Source organism: Cutaneotrichosporon oleaginosum (assembly GCF_008065305.1).
Source record: "Cutaneotrichosporon oleaginosum strain ATCC 20508 chromosome Unknown ATCC20508_contig06, whole genome shotgun sequence".
NCBI classification, from domain to species: domain Eukaryota; kingdom Fungi; phylum Basidiomycota; class Tremellomycetes; order Trichosporonales; family Trichosporonaceae; genus Cutaneotrichosporon; species Cutaneotrichosporon oleaginosum.
This window is the reverse complement of record NW_027072175.1, coordinates 453,337-471,252: the sequence shown is the minus strand read 5'-3', so window position 1 is coordinate 471,252 and position 17,916 is coordinate 453,337. Positions and strand designations below refer to the sequence as shown.

Here is a 17,916-nt window from a genome sequence, read left to right as displayed (position 1 = left end):
TAGAGTGTCCGTACTCGCTCGCAACAAAAGAAGTGCGGTGCGGCGGTGTCGGGACGCTTCTAGCCGAAAGCTGTTTCCTCCCGCGATGAGCGTTGAGCACACTCGCGGCGCTGCTGTACGCATCGGAGACTCTGTGGAGGAACTGCCAAGCAAGTCGCGCGCCCGAGGAGCGGGTGGAATCGCGTGACTGAATGGCGGTGGCAATGGATGGCAACTAATAGTGCTGTGATGCGTGCGCTGGCGCGGGCTCGGGTGACCGTACCAGGCAAGATCTGAAGGAGATCGGTCGAGTATACGGGGGTAGGGAGATAGCGACGAACCTGGTGAAGAAAAAGGGAGGTGAAGAGGAAGGAGCGGGGTGTTGAATGGTAAGTGAAGTGGGAGGATGAGGAGGAGGAGGTTGTTGGGTGGGCCCGTGGAGGGGAGGAGGGCTAGGGAGCAAGGCCGGAAGGAAATGCCCGATGGCAATTACACGCGATTGTCTTGGTGATGTTTGCGATGGGTGAATGGTGAGGAGGCGATAACTTTGGATGACGTGGGAATTGATTGGGATGGGGAGGAGGGATGAAGAGGAGTTGATGAGGATGAGGGGATGGAGGATGGAGGATGGAGGATGGAGGATGGAGGAATTGGAGACGGCGAGGGGAGTGATGGCGAGGGCGGGGTGCTGGGCAGGGAGAAGCACGCAAAGAGGGTGAGGGGTGAGGGAAGGTGGGGAGGCTGGACGGTGAGGGGGGAGGGGAGGATTGAGGGCCCGTGGGTGGCCAAATCACTGCTGGGTGGGGGGTGTCTTCGATCTCTCTGGGTGGGTGCATGTGCTACCATTATTTGAGCCCCTCCCCAGGACTAGCGGCACAAGGGGCAACCTGCGACATCTCTCTTCCCTGGGCCACCAAACAAATTATACTTCCGCCCCCCCGCCCCACCAAGGGTGTGTGTGGTCCCCAGGCACGTCATTACTCCTCCTCCTAATCTACGCTAGAATCAATCCCCATGCTTCCCTATTCAACTAATTGCTATCCGTCAATCCATATGCGGCATTAAAATGTTCGGGCAATTTTGAAACCACGGCGATATGCGGCATTTGATCTGGTATGAAGTTGTGGCATTCTCACGAGGGTTTACGTATTGTCCACGAAGGGTCGAGTCACGTGCCATGACGTTGAGATGTTGAGCTGCATGAGCGATCGTCGCTCGAGGTGACGCTTGACTTCGACACGCACATTCTATCGCTTGAAAGGCTATGGGCGATCACGGCCGTTCGCGATCACGATCTCCACGGCGGCACAGAGACGACGGCAGGGGCGACAGGCGCGAGCGCGAGCGCGATCGGGACAACGAGTACAAGAGCCGGAGTGATCGCGACCGCGACCGTGATCGTGAGCGTCGGGATAAGCGCGACCGCGACCATCGCTCCGACAGGCGCGAGGAGACCGAAAAGGAGAGGCGAGAACGCAAGCGCGCGAAGCGCGAGCGCGAGCGTGAACGCGAGGCGCGTCATGAAGAGCGTCGTGAGCGGCGGCGAGCCGAGGACGGGGTGCGCGTCGTGGATGATGATGAGGCCGGTGGTGATTGGGTTGAGAAGGACATGGACACGGTGGTGAGTATTCATGTTGGTGACGCAGCGCTAATGGAAGAGTGCAGTGGGCACAATTCCGACAGCCGACTCACTCCCTCTTAAGACGAGTGCGGTAGCCCATGGTGAACCTTCCCCACCATCGCTTGCAACAGAGACAACACGTGAAAGCTGGATGCTAGGCCCAGAGGACCAAGTAGCTTCCTCTTCTGTCGCACGTGAAGCACCGTTGGCCTCTGCCGGCGACTTTTTCTCGGCCCTCGGGACGGAACACATGCGTAAGGACCCCAACGAGAAGAAGATTGAGCCACCCATGGTACGCCCTGCATCACGAGACGAATTGACAGTAGCACTCAAAGTACGAACTCAACACGCAGCTGCTCGAAGGCAAGAGTGTCGACGAGTACAAGACCGAAGGTGGGTTCTGTTCTGATGGTGGCTGATGGGTTCAGAAAAGAAGGCAGTGCAGCCTGGCGGTCCAGGTTACCAGTGGCGCATGATGAAACTCAAACGCCTGTACGAGCAAGCAACGGAGCAGGGCAAGCCCGTCGAAGAGATTGCGCTTGAGCGCTACGGATCGATGGACGAGTTCCGGGAGGCGGTGGAGGAGCGGCGAGTGCTTGACGAGCGCGAGGCCAAGCGCAAGGCTCGCCGTGGCGGGAGCGACACTGGCTACTCCAGCAGCTCTGGGGTGCGGACTCCAGATGCGCGTGGGGGCACACCTACCCGCCGCTTCCTGTTCAACGATGACAGTCGGCCGTCGTCGCGTCAAGGGTTCCGGCGGCCAGGCGAGGAGCAGGACTCCACCCCAAGCGGACGAGTTGATGCATTGCGACGAGAAGGCGGCGGGGCTAAGCCCACGGGCCAGTTCGGCACGCCCGCCGGCGCTACGCCCATTCCTTCGGTATTTACGCCGCAGGCGTTGACACGAGGCCCGTCTGGCGAGGACGTCCCGCGTTCCTCGCATGACGGACGGCCAGTCATGACGATCGAGCAACTCAATCGTCTTCAAGCTAAAGTGCTCCGTGCCAAGCTAACCGACGATGCCGACGCGGAGGCACTGGAGGAGCATTATGACCGCGAGCGGGCTCGCTATGATGAGGCTAGTTCATCCGCCGGGCCGAGCGGCGGCGCACTTCGCACCGACGAGAAGGGAAACGTTGTCGAGATCGCGGTGCTCCCGACGCTCGATGGGCAGGGCAAGCTCTACGATGTCGGGCTAGGGAAGGAGGACGAAGCACCGCACGGCAAGCGTCGCAAGAAGGAGCCAAAGGTATGTTGAGTGAGCGCACTGATGGCTGAGAGCAGTTCGAAACTCGTGACCGCGAGGGCAACCTTTTGCGGTACAATGCGGATGACGACGACATCACTCTTGGCGAGATGGTGCGGCAGGAGCGCTTCGGCGGGGGAGCGGCCGACCAGAAGAATCTGGACGCCGAGATGGCGGCGCGCATTGCCACGGACGCACGCTTCGACAACAACCTCGATTACATGGACGACAACGCTGAACGCCTTGCGCGTCGCAAGATGAAGACGGACGCGATGAAGCGCCAGTTTGCGATTAACGACTATCGGCGTACAAAGAAGGCACTCGACGAATGTCCCTTTTGCTTTCAGGAGGACAGAAATCCGGAGACGGCCATTGTTGCTCTGGGGAAGCGCACGTATATGTGCTGCACGCTCACGGAAGAGCTCGTGCCAGGCCACTGCCTGATCGTTCCTATCCAGCACATGCTCAGCACGCTGCAGATGGACGACGACGATTGGGATGAGGTCCGCGTGAGTACAGGGGTCGGAGTTGGTGACTGAGCTTACCTCAGAACTTCATGAAATGTCTCATGCGGATGTGGGCGGCGGAGAACAAGGGCGTATTGTTCTACGAAACCATCTGCTCTTTCCGCAAGCAATTGCACTCGTACATCGAGTGCGTGCCGGTGAAAGCCGAGTTGTTCGCCGATGCGCCCGCCTTCTTTCGCGAGAGCATCCTCGCATCCGAGTCCGAGTGGAGCCAGCACAAAAAGTTGATCGACTTCTCGACGCGTCCCGGCGGATTCCGACGCATGCTCCATCCCAACTTGCCTTACTTTATGGTGCAGTGGGACTACAAGGGAGAGAAGGGGTACGGGCACGTCATTGAAGGTGTCGATGATGCCGGGGGCTCGGCCGATGACCCAGAGGGCATGGTGGATGAGGGCGACAAGGGCGGCGGACGGTTCCCTCCGTGAGTCCAAGTGGCTGGGACAGGGCGCGAGGTATAGGCGACGTTTGCTGATGCTAGGTATTTTGCCGCCGAAATTATCGGCAACATCCTCAACCTTGAACCGCGCAAGTGGCTGCGGCCGCGAAAGATCGACCCGAGCTTAAACAAAGAGCGCGCGCGTGCACTTGGAACAAAGTTCCAGCCTTACAACTGGACTGTTGCACTTCAGGAGGGCGCCGAGTGAGCGCCGAAGGCGTGCACAACCTTCAAGTTGAAGGTGCGTCGGTGCCGATCAAGGGCGCGGACTGAAGCTGCACCTTATGAAGGAGGAAGACGTACTTCACGTACTTCTGAGAGGTGATACTCGCATGAGGGTTTGCCTGAGCTTCCCGCTGGTATGCATCCCGCTTCCTGAGTTCAGAGCCTGGAGAAGTGCATACCGCCGCCGCTGGTGGTATGTGGATCACGAAGGATTCGGAGCTTCGTGTAATATTGCGCCAGAATTAGGCACCATCGTCCCGCTGTTGTGTCGTCATCCATACATTCTCCTCACCTCACTCACGTGAAGAAGCAATCACCGTCTGACAACCGTCGCAACGGAGGGGTCGGCCCATCGTTCAGGCCGACGATATCATGACACGATGCATGTGAAGGTCTCTCACCATCCCGGCCTCTTTCCTCGTCGCCTCTTATCCAGCTCTCCTCACCAAACAAGACACAAAGAACGGCCAGGCTACTCTGGAGAGTGCCTACATTAGCTTTTGCGGGTCCAGGAACAGCAGATGTAAGTTCCGCTCCCGCGTATCCCTAGAGAGACGGCTTTGGTTGTCGGGGGGCAAGCGAGCGTGGCAGCTCTACAAACGCACGCTTGGAGACGAGACGGAGACTACTACTACTGATAGAAAGAGCAGGAGATTCTGGGAGTTGGGCACTCCTCGCTCACACTGCTTACACCAGACATCCTGCGCACACTATAATGTCCAGGAAGTCGAGCGACACCGTCGCGAGTTTCCACACGGCGGCCTCGGCGCCGCGCAAGCACGGGCGCAGCTACAGTGCCACAGCGACCTCGGCGACGGCGGCCTCCGGCCACGCCCGAACCGCCTCACACGCACGCACAGCATCCTCCGCCACAGCAGCCTCGCCACACTCCCCGTACGCTTCCAAGGCGGCGCCCACGCCCGCCGACCTCGCCGCCCGCCTCGAGGCGCTCACGACGGCCGGTGTCCGCCGCCTGCCGCTGATCCAGCTGTGCTCGTCCCCCGAGCTCTTCCGTTTCCGTCCCGTTCTCCGCTCCCACCTCCCCGATCTGTTGTATCTCGCCGAGTGCGCCGCGCACCAATATCCCCGAGCAGCGAACGGCAAGGATCTCGCTCTTGTTCTCCATGCTTCGGCGGTGCTGAGGTCGCTTGACGGCGGCTCGAGCTCAAGTCTACCGTGGCATATGGCGCAGATGTTCTCTGTCCTCTCGCCGCCCACCGCTGCCAGCACTATGTCAGTCTACTTACGCTTTATGTGCCTGGGACCCAGTTAACCCTCAGCTACGACATGCCTCCGACGCACCTCCACGCCCTCGGCCTAGAGATAACCCCGCCCACGCCGTCGCTTGGAATGGGGCTGCGCGTGGAGTTCCTCAGTCCGCACCAGTACCCGACTCCCGTACCCGTCCCCGTGGACAACGGGGACATGATCGCAGCGCGCGCCGCCATCCGCAGCTACACTGCGGCACGCGGTGTCCTCCCGACGGTCTGGGACGGCGCCTACTTCCCCTGGCTGTTGACCCATGTCTTACCGCCCACAAGCTCGCAGGCTGAGGGCGAAGCCGGCGCTCTAGCCTCGCTGCGCGTTGCCTCCCGCCTCACAACACGGCTGTACGCCGCCGCGCGCCGCAACCCGCGCCACACCCCGATTCCAGCCGTCATGTCGCGCTGCTACGCCCTCGTCGCCGTCGGCAGCGTGTGGACGCTCTACGCCGGCGTACTCGAGGGCGACCTGGTCGTCTCAGAGCTCGCGACGCTCAACGCCGCCGACCCCGAGGGCCTCATGGGCGCCCTTGGTCTCGTCCGCGCCATCGCAGGCGAAGCCGAAGCTCGTCGCGCCGTCCTTGAAAACTGGCTCTGGTGTCTGGATCCGCCCCTCTCTGCCTCGCACAGCGCCAGCAACTCGTCCGGATCTCTCCCCGTCACGCCAAAATCCCCGACGTCCCCGCTGCCAGACCGGTACGAGAACCCGCGCATGGCGCCCAAAGTCCCCCTCTCCAAAATTCCGACACCGGAGCGGCCGTTTGAGAACCCGCGCGCCGCGCCTCAGACTCCGAAATCGAACTCTCCGAGCCAGAGCCAGGTCCATGTCCCGAGCCCAATTCCGATCCCCACCCACACGCAGCAAAGTGTGGCCCCGCCGCCCCGTCCGCCGCCGCGCCGTATCCCAGTGCCCATCTCCACGAGTCCTGGCAGCGAGGGCAGCGGGGGAACGTCCCCACCAGTGTCAGCGTCGCCTAAGTCGCCCAAGTCGGAGAAGCGGATGGGCCTCGCGCTCTCTCCCACCTCGCCGATAGCGGTCGGGAAGGGACGCAGTGCTATCCTCGACGTCGGTGCATGGCGACAGGCAGTACGGCGGCCCAGCGGGACGTCGTCGAGACCCTTGGGCATTCACAGGCTCAGCAGGAGTGTCGGATAGGGGAGTGGGCCCCGAACAAGTGCAGGATATATTTTGAGACCGTCCAACAGGATTGCCCAATGATGCAGCAGTTTGTGATCTGATCATCATGTCAGACTGTTGTCTTGCAAAACTCGTCGTCCACAAAGACAAAAGTCTTACTCAGCTCGAGCTGGAGCTTCTAGGTCACGACGGGGGTCGAACCCGCGATCTCCTGATGAGAACGATGCGTAATCGTAGTCAGACGCGATGCCATTTCGCCACGCGACCCTAGATGGTTGCTAGTGTCTTACGTAAGTCACATCCAGGTTTGCGGGTATTCGAAGATATCGCCTTGGTTTCTCCTAAGTGCAATCATGAGCTGTGATGTCGACGGTCTCTTCCAGTAGGTGTGGTATTGATGGCCGTAAGCCGAAAGATTCCTGAATCCAATGTGTCAAAACGTTGTCGGAGATAGCACAGCTGCATTGAATGGTCGATGTCCCGTTACTATGCGTACTCCCCAGGGACGGACCATACCGCACAACGTCTCTCTCGGGAACGGGTAACCCTTTTACCCCGGTCCGAGGGCAGCGAGCACTGCGTAACGGTATCGAAGGAGAATGGAGGCTACCAGGCCTGAACCCGCACCGCGAGCTCGAAGAGCGCATTGCTCAAAGACTGCGCGAGATTGGGCTCGCTCTTCCTGACCGCTATAACCGGCACCGAGGTGCCAGCGAACTCAGGAGGGAAGATGACAGCAGCCAGGTCGTCCTCAAAAGTGCGCCACCGGGGACCAGAGAGCGAAACGAGGTTGTATACGGCCCCCAGATGCTCTACACCGCGAGCGATGTGCTTGTTTCGAAGGGGCGTAGTGGTAAGAGGTGTCATGTGGAGGGCATCGCCAGGGCTGTAGCACGCCTGATATAAGTTCGCTCGGCATCGTTGACTTACATTAAACATTACGATACCGCGGTCAAGACGGTCATACCAGAATGACGCGTCGGGACCCAACAGGCTATACGTCTGCCGATAGGAAAGCCAGTCTGGCCCAGTTGGCTTGCGCTCCGGTGTGCGCTTGCTGCTGAGGTACTGCTTAGAGTGGTGGGGTCGAGCAGCAGAGTCGTTTGGCTCACTGCCATAGTCCAGAGGAAGCCATCCTACGAATGCGCCCAACGCGTAAAGCTCCTTGCGCAAGGTGCTGGTGCGATTATTGATGCACTTCAAGAATAACGGATCGACCGGCCCGTGGCGAAGATCGACATGCGACCGTATTCGGACCAACTTCACGGCTGCCGCATCATAGGCGGCTGGGCACGACCAAAACAAGCACGGAATCGTTGGTCTGATGTTAGCGCGAGTTAATGCACGCAGATCTTACGTGTCGCCCAGACCGTAGAAGATGCGGAGTTCTAGCAAAGTCACCGCATCCTCTGGCATGCAGTCGAGCGGCGTCTCAGGGCACACGTGCTTCTCCTTTGCGCGTCGCGACAGATACTTTCCGAGGTAGACGGCGTCATGTTGTGTCGTCGCGGCCAAGTCGGGGTCAAGACGGCCACTTTTGAGTTGGAGTTTAAGCCAGGCCCACAGCTCCTTGTCTTTTGCAATGCCAGCGCAACCGTGGCAAGGAGCTTTTGTATCGTTAATGCTCAGTCTGGTGACGCCGTGGCCGACGACCCACTTCGGATACTCCTTCGTGAGACGAAGGAACTTGACACAGGGAGAGAGCCCGCTAGCCAATGGTGCAACGTGCGCCCATTGATGCGCTCCGCGGACCGTCGCATGTATGGTGTACTCCTGCTCGTGCCGCCTTCGGCTTGCGGTGACTCGACTCCGAATCTCAGCCTTCAAACGGACCGTGTCTTCCGCGGCGTCCGCCTCAATTTTGCGCGCGTAAGTGACCCAAGCTTCAAGCGTCATGGGTTGGTTGTATCGACGCTGCACGCGCATGCTCTCCGCTTCGAGATATATCTCTTGCTTACGAGCCGCATGATTGTGGCTAGCGGCACGCGGAGGGGGCTTGGTTGATGCGAGCGCGAGAATGTGATCGACATTAACGACGTGCGCCCGTGGTCTCGGAGTGGGCGACTCTGGCTGAGGTTCCCACGGAGGCTTAAGCGACGGCAGAGGGCTTGTGAGAATGGAAGTTCTCGCTGATGTTTCCAATGGTGTGTTATTTCGGCAATTTCGAGTCGGGGAGCACCGAACAGACTCTCGCGGCTCAAGGGGCGGCCTGATGCCTCTCCGCAACTGGGCGGCGAAGGCGTTGCATGTGCGGCTGGGGATGTTCTGGTTGTTGAACGGATTTTCCAACAACGACGCGGCGGTTGCACTTGAAGCCCGAGCTGAAGGCCCGGAATCAGCTGGGGAGGGACTCGACAGCGCCTTCGGCGCAAACTCGGCCGTCGAATCGCCCTGCCATCCAAGCGCCGGGCCGCTTTCAGTCAGCCACCCGCGTTTCACCTTCCATAGCCGAATCACCTCACGGCGCCACGCATCGGTCGCGCTTGGCGATGCCTGCACGATGGCTCGCTCAGAGACTGACAAGCCTCGATTCGCCCTTATGACTGCCTCCATCGGAGTTGAAGCATTAGTAGGGAGGCGGGCCATCATGCGGGCCACCTCATCAGCAGTTCGGGGCGGGTCTGTTTTCTGTGGAGGGGCCAGCTCGGGGTCCCGCCACTTGGTCGCTGCCAGTCGTTTACTGCCACGCCGCGGTGTGTTGTTCGCGTCTTGCTCATGTTGCGACCGTCCGTTCATGTCGACCAGTACCACGCCCTGACCCGCTGAGGGTATCGGGGCTGGGAGGCCGCGTCGAGAACTGGGGGTCTCCGTGAGCTGCACGCGCTCCGAAACCGGGGCGCGAAGAGCTACAACCCAGAGAGGCTGCGTGCTCCCAGGAATCGTGTACTCCTGAGCCTTGGACGCCTTGGGCAGTTTGATGGGTGAGGCTGTGAAGTCCAGTTTGGCCCGGCGGAGCGTGGTCTCCAGCCACGTGCCCTGTGCGACCGCATCAGACGCGACGAGCGCGGCATGCTCTTCAAGGTCCATCATCGCAAGAGCATCAACCGTTGCTTCGTGAATCTGCTCGTCGAGATGGGTATTCTCGTGAAGGGGTGAGCTCGCGGGCACACCTGAGATTGGTGGCCTATGGTGCATAAACACGCGCACAGGGGTTGCCCGAGCGAAGGCGGACAACGGTTTGTCACCGGGAGAGACATGTACAGTGCCACACTGTAGGGAGCCTTCAAAGGAAGTGCCCCTTCCTGCGGAAGCGTCACTGAGAAGCGAAGCAAGGAGGACATTTGATGAGGGCGTGGAAGGCACAGAGACACTCGGCGAGCCCGAGGAAATGGGAGGGGACGGCTGGAAGCTGTCTCGAGAGTGAGCATTATCGCCGTTGTTGCTCACCTTCAGCGGGTGATGCGTCACAAGCTTTTGTCCGTGAAGGGAGAGGAAAGCTGGGCATAGGGTCTAAAACCAGAGGGGGCTTGGATGGTAACGCGAGAGTCGAGGTGGTATGCGTACTTGCCGACTCGGGGCCAGGCGAGTTCGAACCTACAAGCATAGTGATAGAGGGGTAATGGTAACGGAGTGTCGGTGCGAGCGAAGGTGGTTTGGAAGGGATGTGCACATGGGAGTGCAGAAGGTGGGAGGCGCAAAATCTTATAGCGATTCTCGACGTCGACCTTGAACAGCGCAACATGAGGAAGAGGTTGTAGGCGTGGGACATGGAGGGGTGGGAGAATCGTTGTGTGCGCTTATATGAAGAATGTCCAATAAGCACTCAAATAAACAAGGTTTGTGGCGGCCTTCGTCAGTGTTAGAGGTCGTTGGATGAAAACACAAGAAAGTCCCATGGCGCCTAACAGCAGGTTAGTGGCAAACGAAATTCCGAGCTCGGATGGTTATACGTGCATGTGCACTGAGAATGCTTCGCGAGGTCAGCAGGAGCAGGAGGAGGTAATGGGTATCTTACGCTGTATAAGCCTCCTTCCTGGGTAGCGGCAACGAGTCTACGCTCTGCTCATACGGCGAGCAGCGCGCTCCGCTCTTGAGTTCGTCGACGGTTTAATTTCTTCTTCGCTGTCCGGTTCCTATTTGATTAGAGTCCAATCTACCTCGCGGAGCTCACTGAGAGGGCAGCCCTTGTTTTCTTCGCGCGACTACGCTTACTGTTTCGCTCGGGCGTCACCCTCTCCTCGTCGCTCATGTCTGTGAGGTCGCTATCATTCTGAGCTCAGTTGATTGCTAATCGGTCCTGACCTACGTCCTCCACCTTGCGTTTCTTTCCGACCCGCTTAGCCTTGGGCTTGATCAAGATCCCTTGAGGCATCTTCTGAAGCTCGGTGACGATCGCGGATGTACGCCCACCGACAGTAACGAAGGAGATGGTGGCGCGCGTGCCATCCGGCTGAGTTTTAGCTTAGTATACTCATAGATACAATCTCTCACCAATGCGAGGAACTCGAGTGCCTTAGGTTTGATGTCTTGACCCAAACCGTTTTCTTGGCTCTCATTTTCTCTCACAAACGCATCGAGAGTGCTCTGTTCCCCCGCCTTCTTTTTGCTCTTGCTCTTCTTCTTCCCCTTACCCCAACGCCAGCGGAACAGCCAGTCTCCGGGGAAGAGAGACGAGTCGGCGTTCACTTCAACGGCGCGCAACGGTACCTCGCGCAGCAGGCGGTGAAGCTCAGTAACTTCCACCTCCGTGAGAGCTGGTACAGGGCACATGGGGTGGATACGAGCCTGATATAGAACTCTGCTGTCAGATCCTCGGCTTGCACGCCTAGCAGCTCACTCATCAGCGATCCAATTGCCCACGCCCGCGCTGAAGGCTTGGTCCATGATCAGGCCCTTGACCGTGCCCTTCTTGGTGCCGATAAGGACCTGAAACTCCTCCAGTGTAGGATGGTTGAGCACTGGATCAAAGCCCAGTTCTCGCAGCGGCGGATGGGAGAGAACTGGGTCAGGCACAAGCCGCAAGCGTCCTAGTCGGCGGGGGTCGATGAAGGCAAGCTCGCGCACATCCCCGTCTGCGGGGGTAAGCTTCATTACGCTGATGTCAGACTTGTCGCGCGTCAGATGTCAGCGCACAACTTGCAAAACTGGCTGTGAGCGAAATCCTACTCGGACTTACCTTTGGTGGCCACGCATCAACTGTTTCACCGAGGTTGTACTTGCGCCTGTACCATGTCGGTTCGCCGCCGCGCAACTGTCAGTCAGCTTCCACTTTGCCCTCTAGGTCACCTGGATCATGCCCGTCATCCCGAAGTGCATGACTGGATACCTTCCTTCACCGCCGAGGGTTATCCAAAATCTGATTCAGCGTTGCTACTGCGACGCTCTCACTGCTTGCCCTTGCGCTCGCATCCTGTCACCGTGCGCCCAAGGAGCTCCTTGGCCTTCCATTAACTTCAAGGAGGCAGGCATGGCTCACAAACTCAAGATGGTCGGTGCCATCGTACACGATCTTGTCCTCCACCGTGTCAACTTCAGTAATTACGCATCCGGTGCACGTCTCGGCGATAAGCTTGCGCGCGCGCTCGACTTCTGCTCGGTTAACAGACGCCGATTGGGGGGCATGATAGGACGACGTCGCCGACAACATTCCTGCGACTGTTCGCAGCGGGGCCCGACCCCTGAGGCGCGGCTGCAACACATGAGAAGTCACATGAGCCACAGAACAGAGGGCGGGCACCTTCGGCCACCTCCGTTAGGGGGGCTCACCTGGAAGCTCTGGCATGGGGATTGGGCGTTTTGTGGGCACTTGGTGAAGTTTTGACGTGAAGCGGTTCCGAGAGATCGTGAATTCGTGAAGAAGAGTGTAAATGCACAGTGGAAGAGAGGAAGAAGGATGGATATGCAGGTCTATGCGTCCATGTGGAGAGGTGAGTCAACCGCTTGGCCGCGGCTGATGCACGTGAAGCGTCCAGTGACGCGAGAATGTGGGGTCTCCGGCAAGAACTACAGGGTTGAAGGCAGTAGCCGGCGGCGGCAAGAGTGCGTAACCGGCCGCGGATTGTCGCTCCAGGGCGGTCGAAGGCGCAGGGTATCGTTGGTGGCCGAAGCTCATTTGGAGATTTGGGGATCTTCTAATGCCATTATCGAAACATCACCACCCGGCGACTTGGAACGATTATCGTCCCGGTGTGGCGACGGCGGTGGCCACTGTTCATATCCACACTCCTCAGTCTCCTCTCCTCTTCTCACTCACCCATCTCGCCGTCTACTTAACTCTGTAGGCCTCCTCCTCCAGCTCCTTGCTTTCATTCTCCCCACCATCCTGTATCATGCCGCAGTGGTCACAACTCGCCGCCCGTGCCAAACCCGGTCCTCGCACCCAGGTGGTCCTCCAGCGTGCTGCTCAGCTCGGCTCCCTCTTCCGCCTCCTCGTTCTTCTCAAGGCCCTCGTCGGCCTCTACCGCCATGTCTACGCCTACGGCTTTGTAGGCACAAGTAAGCAGATCTACGGCGCCTTTAGGAACGTATGTCTCTAGGTAAAGAGTACCGCTCATTCCAGATCTTCGTTCGCATCATGCTCCGCATGCCGAGCGCCCGCGTGCAGATTGCCAAGGAACTCGCCAAGACGCGCGCCGAGCTGTCCGCCAAGATCGCGCCCAAGACCCTCCCGCCTGGCGTTGAGCTCGAGGATGTTCGCGAGCTTCCCGAGAAGGGGCGAGACATCGAGTGGCTCCGCAGAGAGTGGAGCAACATGGCCAAGCTCGACAGAGGCGACCTCAGCGCTGGCCGCGTCTCGGGTGCTGTCTACCACGTGAGCCATAGCCGAAGAGAGAACGCACTGACCACAGGGCGGAGATGACCTGAACGTCGTCATCAACGAGGCCATGTCCAACTTCATCGTTTCTAACCCCTTACACCCTGACGTGTTCCCCGGCGTGCGCCGCATGGAGGCTGAGCTTGTGTCGATGGTGCTCAAGCTGTTCCACGGCGAGAATGGCGCTGGCACTAGTAAGCTGCAAACTGCCTGTGGAGCTGACAGAAGCCACGTCGGGCGGCACAGAGTCGATTCTCATGTCGTGCAAGGCGCACCGCGACTGGGCGCGCGCAGTCAAGGGCGTCTCCGCGCCAGAGATGTGAGATTGCTTGTGCGCCATTGCTGACTTCAGGATTATTCCGTCTACGGCACACGCCGCGTTCTGGAAGGCGTCGCAGTATTTCAAGATCAAGCTGCACGTCGTGCCTGTTCATCCGCGCACGCGCAAGGCCGACGTGACAAAGATGAAGCGCTTCATCAACCCGAACACGATCATGCTGGTCGGTTCGGCACCCAACTTCCCCGACGGCATCGTTGACCCGATCGAGGACCTTGCCGCCCTGGCGCGCAAGTACAAGACGGGCCTGCACGTGGACTGCTGCCTCGGCTCGTTCATCATCTCCTTCGCCCAGCGTGCCGGATACAGCGACGGCCTGCCCAAGTTTGACTTCTCCGTACCGGGCGTTACCGCCATCTCGTGCGACACGCACAAGTATGCCTTCTGCCCGAAGGGTGAGTGGATTTTGTTGGACCAGCTGATGGCAGGCTCAAGTATCATCATGTACAACTCACCCGCCATGCGCCGGTATCAGTACTATGTCATGACCGACTGGGCCGGTGGGGTGTACGCCTCGCCCTCTATGGCTGGTTCGCGCCCCGGCTCGATCATTGCCGGCGCGTGGGCCGTCGTGAACACGTACGGTGTTGAGGGATACACCCAGTCGGCGAAGGACATTATCGGCGCCGCGCGCCACTTCAAGGACCAGCTTCAAAAGCGGTTCCAGGACGACCTGTTTGTCATCGGCGACCCGCTTCTGTCTGTCGTCGCGTTTGGGTCCGACTCGCTCAACATTTACGCCGTCGGCGACCGGATGAGCAAGAAGGGCTGGCACCTCAACCCCCTCAACAAGCCCGCCGGTCTTCACATGGCGTTCACCAAGCTCACCGCCACCAGCGTCGACCAGCTCCTCGACGACCTCGCCGAGTGCATCGCCGCCGAGAAGAAGGAGCCCGAGTCGGGCGGTAACCTCGTCGCGCTGTACGGCGTCGGCCAGACTGCCGTTGGACCACACGTGGTGGGCAAGGTTGCTGAGATGTTCCTCGACACCCTTTACGAGTAATTTCCGGAGATTCCGGATGAACACCAGCGCCTCGACTCAGACGAGACTCATGATAGATACGATCTGTTAGGATGTGCATGCAGTTTAATTCCACATCATGTGCCGTACTCGTACATTAATGCATACAGGCTATTACTCTTCTTCGCTCTCGACATCCATCTCCATCTCGGCCTCATCTTCTTCCTCCGGCTCGCCAGCGGCGTCCTCCTCATCCTCCTCGTCGTCAGAGTACGCCCGACTCTTCTTCGTTTTGGCGCGCTTGCGCTCGCGCTTCTCGCGTGCTGCAATACGCGCTTCGGCGAGCTCAGTCGCGTCCATGTCCTCTTCCTCGTTCCGGCGCTTGTTCTTCTTACGCTTCCCATACTCGTCGTCGTCGTCGTCCGAGTCGGCAACCACAAACCCGTCGTCCTCATCGTACCCACCGCCGCCGCGGTTGCGGGGGGCGGCCTCCTCCTCACTCTCCTCTGAGTCGGCGCGCTTCGTCGCGCGCCCGAACGCACTCCGTCTCCCGAAGGTGTTGCGCGGCCCGCCAGTTCCTGACGCCCGGCGCGCCTTCTTGACGGGCGCGGCCTTCTGTGGCCCAGCGCGGGCCAGCAGCTCCTGCAAACGGTCGCCCGCCGCCTCGTCCTCGAGAAGGCGCATGCGCGAGTGCTTGGTGTGCTGCTGCCCGACAAGCTTGACGTGCTCTCGGTGCGTCTTGCTATCCATGCTCGTGGGAACGAGGTTCAGCTGCCCCTCCACCGCTGTTTCGGCGACGAGCACCTGCTCCTCCGCCGCAGCGTAGCATACGAAGCTCGTCTCCTGGCTCCCCTTGCTGTTCGCCTCGGTGCGCTCGTACTTGTCGCTTTTGCGCGCCACGGTCGTCCCCCATGTGCTCTGCACGTCGTACATGTCCTGCCCCAACTGTAGGGACAAGCTTCCATCGCTCCAGCGGAGGATGCGCGCATTTGCCTGCTTGGTCGGTTTGCCGTCAGGTCCCGTCACCCAGCGCCAGCGCATCGTGTTCCGCACATCGAGCATGCGCGCCTTGGCATCTGATCCACGCAGGTTCTCATCTTCCCCGCTCAGGTTCTGGCGATAGAAGTCGGCCTCGTATGGATCGGCCTCGAGGTTGATGTGCTGGGGCAGCTTCAGCTGCCACACCTTGCCGTCGGTGGGATGCAGTCGCGTCCATGTAGGCACTGGAACGGAAGCCCACGCCTCTGAGATCTCCTCGTTCTCGTCGTCGCTCGCCTCGCCATATTCCAGCGGATGTTGTTGGGGTGACGACTCAACAGGGGTACGCGATGAGGAGCGTTCACGGCGTGGCTCGTTGTCATCTTCATCTCCGAACTGACATTAGCTCATTCATCTTCACATTCACTCACGAGGTCGTGTGGGTCGGCCTCATTGTCGTTCCCTGCCGCGGGGGAAGGCGCAGCGCCTGGCTGGCTAGTGGAGGGGCTGCCAGCAGTTTCGTCGCCAAAGAGGTCGTTCTCCGCGTCGGACGACATAACGGCGGGGGATTAAGAAGGAGGTGAGCAAGGGAGACGGCAAGGAGGGAGAGAGTAGAGAGGGTGCCAGGCCGTTGCACGCAGTGAGATGAGATGATGTGCTGGGTGGGTTGATTGTTGAACGGTGGACTGAATCTCGAGGAGGCGCGATCGTGACAACCACGTGGGGAGGTGCCACATTCAATCCACCGCTATTTCTCCGTCACACCCATCGGAGCGTCTCGCTCCTCTCCGTCCGGTTGGCCTGCCAGGGAGGGCCACTCTGCCCCCGCCCCAGCGAGCCTGCCTGTCCACCCGTCCCCCGCCTGGCCGCTGCCTCCCTCGGCTCGACTGCCACTCGTATCCATCTCCTCGCTACCCACCACTCTCATCAAAATGGCCTCCCGTCTCGCTATCCGCTCGCTCCGGGCGGCGCGCCCCGCCGTCGTGCCCCGTGCCCTTGTCGCGTACGTCGAAACTGCCCAGACCGCTGGTCAGGAAAATTGGGATGACTTGCTGACGGCAGCGCGCGCGGTTACGCTTCGCGTGAGTGTTGAGCGCGCGAAAGCGCGAGGACGGAGATAGCATGGGAGAAAGAGGAGGAGAGATTGCGCGGAAGCTGGGGGCGCGGAGGAGCACGAGGAGCGACAGGCGAGGCGGAGAAGGAGACCTCGGAGGTGTTGGAGTGGATGGAGAATGCCGAGATCTGCATCGACATCGACAGTAGCTGATATACAGAGCCCACCCCCGACGAGAAGGCCGCCGAGATCATCAACAAGGTGCCCTCGTCGTCGCTGTTCACCAAGACGGCTGGTGTTCTCGGCATCACTGGTCTTTCGGCCGCTGCCATCTCGAACGAGCTCTACGTGGGTATCTTTAAAAGAACGGGAGCGGGCGCGAGATTGCGCACGCAAAACACCTTCATTGTTTAGGGAAGCGCGGAGAGCGCTGGGGATCCCGAGCGGCCGCGCGCGCGCGCAGAGCGGGCCGGGGTGGATGTTGTCGGAGGGCTCGTTGGATCCGAGGTGCGATGCGGGCAGGGATTGGCGGAATTCAACGTCCGTCCATTTCGCACTTCTTCCAACGCACCGACTCCGTCCCGCCTGCCGGCGCGCTGGCCGTGATCGCCATATCCCATCTCCCGCCTTTCCGCGCGTTCGATCTCGTGCCTGCGGCTGTTTCAGGTCATCCGGCCTCATCCACCTTCATTTTCCTTTGCTAACCCCAGGTTGCCAACGAGGAGACCGTTCTCGCTGTCGGCTTCTTCATCATCCTCTACGCTATCAGCAAGAGCATCGGTGCCCCCTACACCTCGTGGGCCAACGGCCACATCGAGCGCATCAAGGGCATCCTGAACGGCGCCCGCGACCAGCACACGCACGCCGTCAGCCAGCGCCTTGACGGCCTCGAGTCGATCAAGGAGGTCGTCCCCCTCACCGAGCAGCTCTACGCTGTCGCCAAGGAGACGAACCAGCTTGAGCACGCCAACTTCCTCCTTGAGCAGGAGGCTGCCGTCAAGGCCGAGCTCAAGGCGGTCCTCGACTCGTGGGTCCGCTACGAGCAGCAGGCGCGTGAGGCCGAGCAGGCCGCACTCGTCAAGACCGTCTCGGAGGCTATCAACGCCGAGCTTGCCAAGCCCGCGTTCAAGAAGCAGCTCCTTGACGAGGCCATTGCCAACGTCGAGGCTCTTGCCAAGCGCGCCTAAGCTTAGGCCGGAGGAGACAGCGGCCTGGCTTGCTAGGCTGCGGTGGTAGAAGCGGTTTGCGCCGCAGAAATGCAAAAGCATAAGAGCATCTTGTGTACGACTGAGCCCAGGAGGAAGGGGGCGTCGGAGGATTGGGGCTGGTGTTCGGAATGCGTTTCATGAGTCCGTACGTTGAGCTTTGAACAGCCGGGATACGACAGCGTCAGTG

The 17,916-nt window shown here is 60.0% G+C and overlaps 7 protein-coding genes across 7 annotated transcripts; 4 read left to right on the top strand and 3 right to left on the bottom strand.

The window, feature by feature from the left end:
- Nucleotides 1-1,243: 1,243 nt before the first annotated feature.
- On the top strand, nucleotides 1,244-4,020 carry COLE_06620 (uncharacterized protein; the record flags this gene model as incomplete). Its single annotated transcript, XM_018424976.1, has 7 exons — nucleotides 1,244-1,600; nucleotides 1,638-1,892; nucleotides 1,927-1,993; nucleotides 2,029-2,849; nucleotides 2,885-3,355; nucleotides 3,397-3,797; nucleotides 3,855-4,020. The coding sequence occupies 7 exons, from the start codon at nucleotides 1,244-1,246 to the stop codon at nucleotides 4,018-4,020; spliced, it is 2,538 nt and encodes an 845-aa protein (XP_018279074.1).
- Nucleotides 4,021-5,387: 1,367 nt separating this feature from the next.
- On the top strand, nucleotides 5,388-6,455 carry COLE_06619 (uncharacterized protein; the record flags this gene model as incomplete). The annotated part of the gene is made up of 1 exon (XM_018423066.2): nucleotides 5,388-6,455. The coding sequence occupies one exon, from the start codon at nucleotides 5,388-5,390 to the stop codon at nucleotides 6,453-6,455; it is 1,068 nt and encodes a 355-aa protein (XP_018279075.1).
- A 588-nt stretch (nucleotides 6,456-7,043) lies between these two features.
- On the bottom strand, nucleotides 7,044-10,146 carry COLE_06618 (uncharacterized protein; the record flags this gene model as incomplete). The annotated part of the gene is made up of 4 exons (XM_018427417.2): nucleotides 7,044-7,334; nucleotides 7,368-7,758; nucleotides 7,795-9,790; nucleotides 9,825-10,146. The coding sequence occupies 4 exons, from the start codon at nucleotides 10,144-10,146 to the stop codon at nucleotides 7,044-7,046; spliced, it is 3,000 nt and encodes a 999-aa protein (XP_018279076.1).
- A 584-nt stretch (nucleotides 10,147-10,730) lies between these two features.
- On the bottom strand, nucleotides 10,731-12,024 carry COLE_06617 (uncharacterized protein; the record flags this gene model as incomplete). The annotated part of the gene is made up of 6 exons (XM_018423067.2): nucleotides 10,731-11,175; nucleotides 11,215-11,462; nucleotides 11,554-11,628; nucleotides 11,664-11,733; nucleotides 11,766-11,818; nucleotides 11,854-12,024. The coding sequence occupies 6 exons, from the start codon at nucleotides 12,022-12,024 to the stop codon at nucleotides 10,731-10,733; spliced, it is 1,062 nt and encodes a 353-aa protein (XP_018279077.1).
- Nucleotides 12,025-12,706: 682 nt separating this feature from the next.
- COLE_06616 (uncharacterized protein) lies at nucleotides 12,707-14,531 on the top strand (the record flags this gene model as incomplete). The annotated part of the gene is made up of 6 exons (XM_018423068.2): nucleotides 12,707-12,901; nucleotides 12,937-13,188; nucleotides 13,226-13,385; nucleotides 13,420-13,510; nucleotides 13,544-13,923; nucleotides 13,957-14,531. The coding sequence occupies 6 exons, from the start codon at nucleotides 12,707-12,709 to the stop codon at nucleotides 14,529-14,531; spliced, it is 1,653 nt and encodes a 550-aa protein (XP_018279078.1).
- Nucleotides 14,532-14,663: 132 nt separating this feature from the next.
- Nucleotides 14,664-16,024, bottom strand: COLE_06615 (uncharacterized protein; the record flags this gene model as incomplete). Its single annotated transcript, XM_018423069.2, has 2 exons — nucleotides 14,664-15,863; nucleotides 15,899-16,024. The coding sequence occupies 2 exons, from the start codon at nucleotides 16,022-16,024 to the stop codon at nucleotides 14,664-14,666; spliced, it is 1,326 nt and encodes a 441-aa protein (XP_018279079.1).
- A 375-nt stretch (nucleotides 16,025-16,399) lies between these two features.
- COLE_06614 (uncharacterized protein) lies at nucleotides 16,400-17,708 on the top strand (the record flags this gene model as incomplete). Its single annotated transcript, XM_018425351.1, has 4 exons — nucleotides 16,400-16,470; nucleotides 16,530-16,549; nucleotides 16,742-16,869; nucleotides 17,232-17,708. The coding sequence occupies 4 exons, from the start codon at nucleotides 16,400-16,402 to the stop codon at nucleotides 17,706-17,708; spliced, it is 696 nt and encodes a 231-aa protein (XP_018279080.1).
- Between the last annotated feature and the right edge of the window lie 208 nt (nucleotides 17,709-17,916).